The following is a 9,167-nucleotide window of genomic DNA, read 5'->3' as shown; positions in this document are numbered from 1 at the left end:
ATTATTATTATTTTTACATCGCTGTGAGCTTGACAGACTAAAGTTGTGCTTCATTTTATTTCATAAATGTATTATTCTAAAGAATCCTTTTTACTTTTAAGAAATATATTTCCCTCATAAGGTGGAATTTAAATTCAAACCCAGATGCAATAAATTATTTGCAGTTTTGAAACTATGTTTATTTTGTTTATTATGTTTTTTATTTGGACTTCTTGAATTGTATTAATATTTGTCTTACTTTTGTTTGCTTGGTATTTTGTATGTTCATCATCAAGCGTCATGCCGCTTTGCGTCTTGCGTCATCATTGCGCGCCGTGTCCTGTTTGTACCTCAGTTGCTCAGTTTCTGTTCATCGGTGAAAAAGGCGGCAGCAGTATGATTTCATCGGCGGTTCTGCGCGGTATCGGGACTCTGGCCCGAACACGAACCGCCTTCACAGGTACCGAAACACACACCAAACCGAGCGAGCTCAACGAAGCTTCATCTGATCACAGAAACCGGTGACAGTCTGAGGATGTCGATGACCTTCCATTGATTAGCTGAGATCGCGTCGCAGAGTAAAGGCTGTTTTTGACAGCTCACTAGTTGTTTAAATGGGTTTGTGTGATTATTGTGCGCGTGTGTTTGTGTGTGTATAGGTGTTTGCCCTTGTAATTCGTTTATTTTTACAGGCAAGTCACTAAGAACATGTTCTTATTTACAATGGCGGACTGACAAGTGGAATAACCACTTAGGGAAAGGGAAGTAGGGCTAAAATAAATACAGAACATTAGAAATGCATACAGGTTAGTATTTACATAAATACAATTTCAAACATCGTCATCAATCTATTTGCTGTTAAAAAAGTGAAAATAAATCTTTTTTTTTTTTTGTAACATATTTTGTATTGAATTTTACAGCACATTTGATATACTAATTTGATTATTAGTATATCACATACACATTTGATATACTATTAATATAAATTGAGAAAGGTGTAGGGCCAAGGATGGAGCCTTGGGGGACACCCCTGGTGACCGGGAGAGAATGGGAGAAACTGTTTTCAAATCTTATACGTTGAACCCGGTGAGACAGATAATTTGAGAACCAAACCAGTGAGTGATGAGTGACACAGTGATCAGAGCCTGTGGATGAGTGTGTTGTGGTCCACAGAGTCAAAAGCTTTTGCAAGGTCAATGAAAATAGCAGCACAGTTGCACACTTTAGTAGTAGCTGATTGGAAGCCAGACTGTGCCTTGAAGATGTGTTATCATTTATATATAGGCCTACAGTCGTTACAGTTCTGTGATTGTTTATATATAGGTCTACAGTCGTTAAAGTTGTGTTATTGTTTATATATTGGCCTACAGTTGTTACAGTTGTGTCATTGTTTATATATAGGCCTACAGTTGTTACAGTTGTGTGATTGATTATATATAGGCCTACAGTCGTTACAGCTGTGTAATTGTTTATATATAGGCCTACAGTCGTTACAGCTGTGTAATTGTTTATATATAGGCCTACAGTCGTTACCTTTGTGTAATTGTTTATATATAGGCCTACAGTCTTTAAAGTTGTTATCGTTTACATATAGGCCTACAGTCGTTACATTTGTGTAATTGTTTATATATAGGCCTACAGTCTTTAAAGTTATTATCGTTTACATACAGGCCTACAGTCGTTACAGTTGTGTGATTGATTATATATTGGCCTACAGACGTTACAGTTGTGTTATTGATTATATTTAGGCCTACAGTCGTTACAGTTGTGTGATTGTTTATATATAGGCCTACAGTCGTTACAGTTGTGTGATTGTTTATATATAGGCCTACAGTCGTTACAGTTGTGTTATTGATTATATATAGGGCTACAGTCGTTACAGTTGTGTGATTGATTATATATAGGCCTACAGTCGTTACAGTTGTGTTATCGTTTATATATAGGCCTACAGTTGTTACAGTTGGTGTGATTGTTTATATATAGGCCTACAGTCGTTACAGTTGTGTTATTGATTATATATAGGGCTACAGTCGTTACAGTTGTGTTATTGATTATATATAGGGCTACAGTCGTTACAGTTGTGTAATTGTTTATATATAGGCCTACAGTCGTTACAGTTGTGTTATCGTTTATATATTGGCCTACAGACGTTACAGTTGTGTGATTGATTATATATAGGGCTACAGTCGTTACAGTTGGTGTGATTGATTATATATAGGCCTACAGTCATTAGTTGTGTGATTGATTATATATAGGCCTACAGTCATTACAGTTGTGTGATTGATTATATATAGGGCTACAGTCGTTACAGTTGGTGTGATTGATTATATATAGGCCTACAGTCGTTACAGTTGTGTGATTGATTATATATAGGGCTACAGTCATTACAGTTGTGTGATTGATTATATATAGGGCTACAGTCGTTACAGTTGGTGTGATTGATTATATATAGGCCTACAGTCGTTACAGTTGTGTGATTGATTATATATAGGGCTACAGTCGTTACAGTTGGTGTGATTGATTATATATAGGCCTACAGTCATTACAGTTGTGTGATTGATTATATATAGGGCTACAGTCCTTACAGTTGGTGTGATTGATTATATATAGGCCTACAGTCGTTACAGTTGTGTGATTGATTATATATAGGGCTACAGTCGTTACAGTTGGTGTGATTGATTATATATAGGGCTACAGTCGTTACAGTTGGTGTGATTGATTATATATAGGCCTACAGTCATTTGTTGTGTGATTGATTATATATAGGCCTACAGTCATTACAGTTGTGTGATTGATTATATATAGGGCTACAGTCGTTACAGTTGGTGTGATTGATTGTATATAGGGCTACAGTCGTTACAGTTGTGTGATTGATTATATATAGGCCTACAGTCGTTACAGTTGTGTGATTGATTATATATAGGGCTACAGTCGTTACAGTTGGTGTGATTGATTATATATAGGGCTACAGTCGTTACAGTTGGTGTGATTGATTATATATAGGGCTACAGTCGTTACAGTTGTGTGATTGATTATATATAGGGCTACAGTCGTTACAGTTGTGTGATTGATTATATATAGGGCTACAGTCGTTACAGTTGGTGTGATTGATTATATATAGGCCTACAGTCGTTACAGTTGTGTGATTGATTATATATAGGCCTACAGTCGTTACAGTTTTGTGATTGATTATTTATAGGGCTACAGTCGTTACAGTTGTGTGATTGATTATATATAGGGCTACAGTCGTTACAGTTGTGTGATTGATTATATATAGGCCTACAGTCGTTACAGTTTTGTGATTGATTATTTATAGGGCTACAGTCGTTACAGTTGTGTGATTGATTATATATAGGGCTACAGTCGTTACAGTTGTGTGATTGATTATATATAGGCCTACAGTTGTTACAGTTGTGTGATTGATTATATATAGGTCTACAGTTGTTACAGTAGGTGTTCAGTCAGAATGTGTTTCCTCTTGTTCTGCAGCTCCTCTGGCGGTCAGATGTTACTCTCATGCTAAAGTGGAGACAGATGAGGAGTTTGACTCCCGTTGGGTGACATACTTCAGCAAACCTGACCTGGACACCTGGGAGCTGCGCAAAGGTGACACCACAATAAAAACACGGACATACTAATAGAAGTTTCAATGTTTTCTATGTCAATATCTGTTAAAATGTACAGTCAAACCAAAAATTGTGTATTCAGACAACTTCAACATTTCTCACATTATCACTGTTTGTTTGCTGTAGTTTAGAAAATGGTAATAAAATTACATGAACTCGAAACAAACTAGTCCTGATAATGTCAGATTGTAACTTCAATGTAAACAGAGATTGATTAAAAAACAATTACCATGATTACAAATTTGATATAGATTTTTTTAAATCAATTTTACTGGCAGTCCAGTGTATGAAGAATTTTGATTGTTCTATGCCACACTTAACCTTTTTTTTTTTTTTGCTATCCTCACTTACATAAATGTCCGATGGTGTTTTAGTGCCACGTTGAAAAAAAAAAAAAAAAACTAAGATTGAGAATAAAGTCGAAATACTACGATTTTAATCTCGTAATTTTAGAATTATATATATTTTTTTTTAAGTGCCACTAAAACGCCGTCGTTTAAATGAGCTATAGTGTCATATTAAAAAAATAATAATTATATCTGGTATCTGATTAATTTTTGGTTGGACTGTCATTTATTTCTGTGTTCATTCCTCCAGTCTTCAGTGTCACATGATCTTCAGAAATCATTCTAATACGATGATTTACTGCTCAAGAAACATTTCCGATTATCATTCATCAATGCTGAAAACAGAAGTGTTTGTGAATATGTTTGTGATTTCTCTCCAGGTATGAACACTCTGATTGGATACGACCTCGTTCCTGAACCGAAGATCCTGGACTCTGCTCTGCGCGCCTGCAGGAGACTGAATGATCTGGCCAGTGCCATCCGCATCCTAGAAGCCGTCAAGGTGAGAGGAACAAACACTCAACTAGAAGAGAGCGTATGCTTTCGTGTTAAATGAGTAGTTCATCCAAAAATTAAATGTGGAGATTTTAGTCGGTTAAAACTTCGCAGGATGTTAGAGCTGTGTTACACTCTGCATTAAAGGTCATTTCCAAAAATCCATAATAGGGGCACTTTAATTAAAAAGGTAATTAGAAGTGAAATCACAGAGGCATGGAGATGTTTCTGCTGTATTATTACTGAAGTCTAATCTTCGTTCACACTGAAGAGGTCGTGCATGCTTAATTACAGCCCGGTCTAATCCACTGGGCAGGATGGTAATTATTCGTGAGTTTCTTCATTAACATGCCACACACGCTCTGATGTTTCTCAGGATAAGTCTGGTCCTCATAAGGAGATCTATCCGTACGTGATCCAGGAGCTCAGACCCACGCTGCAGGAGCTGGGCATCTCCACTCCAGAAGAGCTGGGCATCCATAAAGTCTGAGTCTGCTGGGATTCCTCAACACAGCTGACAAAACAAGTTGGTTTCTCGTCAGAGTGGCGTTTCCTTCCACAAAAGTGGAATTTTTCATCTGATATCATTTAAAGATGCTTTTAAATGTAAAAATGCATTTATAGTAGGAAGGGCTTATTAAGCATCGCTCACTTTAATACTTATTTTTAAATGCATTGATTTTTGCCCATGTAATGATCCGTCTCTCTGCTTGTGTTTCAGGGATTTTGGGAACTCCACCGGGTTTCTACCTCTCTTCTCACTGTACGATATTCAGGAAGTCAAACTCACCCCGTCCTGTATAAAACAATGAAGGGCCTAATAAACGAAGCAATACTGAACGAGTTTGAGTGTTTTCACTTGTGTTTGGATGATGAGATCTGCTTCGACATTATAACACAGACGTTATAACAGATCACTGCATTTGTGATGATTCCAACCATGAGCTGAAATACAATTTTTTGACACATTAAAATGCGCAGGAAAGAAAGAATAGTCTAAACAGAGCCCCATCACTATTAGAAATATTAGTTTTGCAGGGATTCTGCAGGGTTTAAAAAGTATTAATTTACCCTTCCACATAAAAAGGCTTAAAAATGACTAAAACCAGAGCAAAAGTCTTACATTTATAAAGTCATGGTATTAAATGTTACCTGCACTGAAAAAAAATAATAAATAAATAAATGTATGTGTATATAAATATAAAAATCAAGCTTTTTTTTATTTTATTAAGTTGATTTTTGTAAACCACCTGTCAGATATTTGTCCTTGTTTAGATCTTCCTAAATTTTGTTTAAATCAGTTTCCCATGATTTTTTTGAAACCAGATTTAATAAATTTGATGTAATTAACAAAAACTGAAATTAAAATGAATAAAAATAATGTAGACGTTAAAAACAATGGATAAAAATGCCAAAAAGAATACAATTATTAAAATTGACATTGACAAAAAAAAAAAAAATACAAATACAAATACAAATACAAATACAAAAGAAAATGATATACAAATACAGGTATGGAAAAAATAAAGAATAAAATAAATGCAGGACAGTATACTGTAGATTTAGTGAGCAGGAATGTACAAGAGACGAATGTGCAAACAGTTTGTACAGAGTAGAGAAAAACCGAGAGAAAGAAAGTGATGTGTGCAAGTGACAATGTCAGTATATTGAATATCTTACTGATTATTAAGTGAAGTCTGAGTCTGATGCCTCATCGACTCTACATCGAGTTAAACCAAAAGAAAATGATTATATATATATATATATATATATATATATATATATATATATATATATAATGTATACATATCTAGTTTCTCACACTGGTTCTTCACACAGTCAGTGGTGTATTTAAGGCTGCAGTGGCGCCGGAGCGCCTGTGAGCGGCAGCAGAGCGCAGAGCGCGCCGCGAGTGACGTCAGGCGAAGAAGAACCTCTGTTTACATCAGTGTTTTGAAACCATTAGCATGAGCATCGTCATCGAAAGTGTAATTTAAGACATGATTTCTCATTTAAACTCTGAAACACCAACATGAGCGACACGACGGAGAGCCGAGAGTCTTCGGCGGCGATGGAGGTGGTTTTTATCTCCGTCTGATCGTCTGTTGTGTTCCTAAACCACTGTTGGCTTTCTTATATGCACCAACAAGTATGCATGCTAATTAGGCTAATAAAGAGATTTTATATTTTGTTTATGCGCAGAATATAAAATACAATACTAATACATGCTGTGTGTGACGGTATACCATGTTAAGGATGCAATTGTTATAAGAAAAATATGCTACCAATATTAAATCGGCCTTTATTTGTTGCTCGTCTCTCGATGTTGATGAATTAAGTTGAAGTGACTTGTTTAATCATTAGAGAGCTGAAAACAGTGAGCAAACACCAGCGGTGGAGAAGAGAGGGCCGTATATCATGTCCAAAGCTCCTGCTTTACGTAAGTCTGAGAGCTCGGATCAATCTAAATTCATGTCTTCAGCTGCTTGTGTTGAAATAGAAAGTGTGTTTGCAGAGAAGCACAGAGACACAGCCAGAAGAGCTCTTCAGAAGAGAGGACTGCTTCATCAGACACGACACAAACCAAAGACGTGAGTCTGACAGCACGCTTGCACTGACACTCACATCTTTACATGTATGCATTTGGCAGATGCTTTTATTTAAAGCGACTTGCATTTCATTCTGTAGATGCATTCTTTTTTTAAATCAGTGCAACTGATGTGGATGTAATTTACAGATGCATTGATTAAACTGCGTGTGGTTGTATTCATGCACTTAAAATATAAAACCATAAAAAAGTAATTACTTGAAATAAAACTAATTCCAGGTGTTTGCAAGGTGTTTTCATTGAATATGTAATTACTAATATAAGTAAAACAAAAAACAAAAAATATTCAAACTGTTAAAAGAACGAAAACTAAAAAAATGACAAAACACGCCACAGAAATGAAGTATCACTGAATAATATTATAGGTTTTGTGAATGTTGAATTAGTTTTAATTAGAATTTTTACTTTTAGTTTAAAGATTTAGATTTTATTTTTTTATGTATCTATATAATTTGTATTTACTTATTTCCGTTTTTTTTATTTTCGTAAAATCAAGTTAAACTAAATCTAAATGAGAAATGTTGCTTTTACAACTAGCTGTAAAAAGGTAAATAAATAAAAAATAAATAAATAAATAGAAAAATAAATAAATTATATATTATATATATTATATATTTTTTTTGTGCTATATGAATTAAAGTGACTTGACTTATTTTAGGTAAATAACTATAATAATCTGCAACAAAATTACTAAACATTTAAAAATGTAAATTAAATCAGAAAATCACAGTGAAAATCGCTAATCTAAAATACTGTGCTGGATATGAATGCACAGATTAATTCAGGCTACAATCAGTATATTGTGTGTTTTATTTTGTATCAGACGAGTGTAACAGTGTTTCTCTGCTACAGTGAAGTGTGTATTGATGATTAAAGTGAGTCTGCAGGTGTGTTTCTCAGCTCACACTCATCAAACATGCTTTTATTTCTCTTCTTTTATTGCTCCAGACGTGCAGCTGAACTCTTCTTCTCTTCTTCTTCTGTCCACAGTGTGAAGTTCAAGAAAGGCTACGCTGCTCTGAGTCAGACAGGAGAGGATTCAGACAGGTGAAGAATCGTCTTCTGTTTGAATCTTTATGATTAGAGACCGAGGTGTGTGCTGATCGTCTGGTGTTTGATTTCATCAGTGACGTGGAGCTGGACTGTTCTTCTGGATATTCCTCAGCAGAGGTGAGTTCTCTCTAACATTTAGACATTGAGATGACACTGAGAGGTGCTATTAACGCATTGTGAGAAAAATAATATGAAATTAAAAACAGGAGTGTCGCCCAAATCAAAGAACGAAACAATTTTTGTAACTAACACCTGAACTGACTGACAAAAAAAATATAAAACTGAAATCTTTGCCTTAATTTAACTCCTTTGAACTAAAAACAAAAGTAGGAGGATGGAGAAGCACTCAAAATGCAAACTTAAAAAAAAACTACTTAATGTGGGTTATGAAAGGTTCATATTTTAAAGTCCCCTAACGACAGGTTGACATGCATGCAAGGTCAAAAAAGCACTTTCATTATGTTATAATATGCATTTATTTTAAAATGATTAAGTTGTATGATTCAAAAGTATTCACACCCCAGGTCTTAATGCATGGTTTTTCCTTCTGGAGCATCAGAAAGAGTTGCGTATGAGTCCCTCGGTGTGAAAGGATGGATCTCAGAGTCACACAGTCACTGTTGGAAAGGGTTCAAATACACAAAAATGCTGGAAAACCACAGAATTAGTGGGAGCCGAAGGATTTTTCTTGTTTTATTTTTTCTTGTGGACTGTATGTAAACATCTTCTATGTGAAATATCTTATTCAGGCCAGTACTAAATCAACAATAACATGCATTTTGTATGATCCCTATTATTTTGGTCAAATAATTACCATTTTGCATATTCTGAAAGGGGGTTGAAAACTTTTGACCTCAACTGTAGGAGTCATAAAATAAGTCTTTCTGACTGTTTTAAGGGTTTAAAGGGTTAATCAGTCACATTTCTGGCCAGGTGCATCCAGACCTGAGCAGGCAGCTGTTGAAAGACGGATATCACCTGGATGAAATCCCTGATGACGAGGATCTGGACCTGATTCCTCCGAAAGCCCTGAGCTCGTCGGTCTGCGGCTGCTGCTGC

The 9,167-nt window shown here is 35.5% G+C and overlaps 2 protein-coding genes across 5 annotated transcripts in view; both read left to right on the top strand.

The window, feature by feature from the left end:
• The first annotated feature begins 275 nt into the window (after nucleotides 1-275).
• LOC127977873 (cytochrome c oxidase subunit 5A, mitochondrial) lies at nucleotides 276-5,287 on the top strand. Of its 2 annotated transcripts, none has more exons than XM_052583058.1 (5): nucleotides 276-439; nucleotides 3,469-3,585; nucleotides 4,333-4,454; nucleotides 4,824-4,973; nucleotides 5,169-5,287. In XM_052583058.1, exons 1-4 carry the CDS (start codon nucleotides 280-282, stop codon nucleotides 4,935-4,937), a joined length of 513 nt encoding a protein of 170 aa, XP_052439018.1. In that variant the 5' UTR covers nucleotides 276-279; the 3' UTR covers nucleotides 4,938-4,973; nucleotides 5,169-5,287. The 2 variants fall into 2 exon arrangements, with proteins under 2 accessions (XP_052439018.1, XP_052439017.1); XM_052583057.1 differs by having other exon boundaries at nucleotides 291-439; nucleotides 3,466-3,585.
• A 1,057-nt stretch (nucleotides 5,288-6,344) lies between these two features.
• LOC127977874 (protein FAM219B) overlaps nucleotides 6,345-9,167 on the top strand; it is a 5,050-nt gene continuing 2,227 nt past the window's right edge. For 2 of the 3 annotated variants that reach the window (XR_008158376.1, XM_052583059.1), the window contains exons 1-6: nucleotides 6,345-6,524; nucleotides 6,812-6,887; nucleotides 6,963-7,038; nucleotides 8,046-8,102; nucleotides 8,183-8,225; nucleotides 9,042-9,167. The exon at nucleotides 9,042-9,167 is cut by the window's right edge. Coding sequence is in view for 2 of the 3 variants with exons in the window: in XM_052583059.1 (XP_052439019.1) it covers nucleotides 6,480-6,524; nucleotides 6,812-6,887; nucleotides 6,963-7,038; nucleotides 8,046-8,102; nucleotides 8,183-8,225; nucleotides 9,042-9,167 (423 nt within the window). In the remaining variant the exon portion in view is untranslated. Of the gene's footprint in view, nucleotides 6,597-6,811; nucleotides 6,888-6,962; nucleotides 7,039-8,045; nucleotides 8,103-8,182; nucleotides 8,226-9,041 lie in introns of all 3 variants that reach the window. The other variant, XM_052583060.1, reaches the window with a different exon arrangement.

Source organism: Carassius gibelio, chromosome B18 (assembly GCF_023724105.1).
Source record: "Carassius gibelio isolate Cgi1373 ecotype wild population from Czech Republic chromosome B18, carGib1.2-hapl.c, whole genome shotgun sequence".
In the NCBI taxonomy this organism is placed as follows: domain Eukaryota; kingdom Metazoa; phylum Chordata; class Actinopteri; order Cypriniformes; family Cyprinidae; genus Carassius; species Carassius gibelio.
Note: the sequence above shows the minus strand (reverse complement) of the source record. Positions and strands in the feature narration are given on the sequence as shown.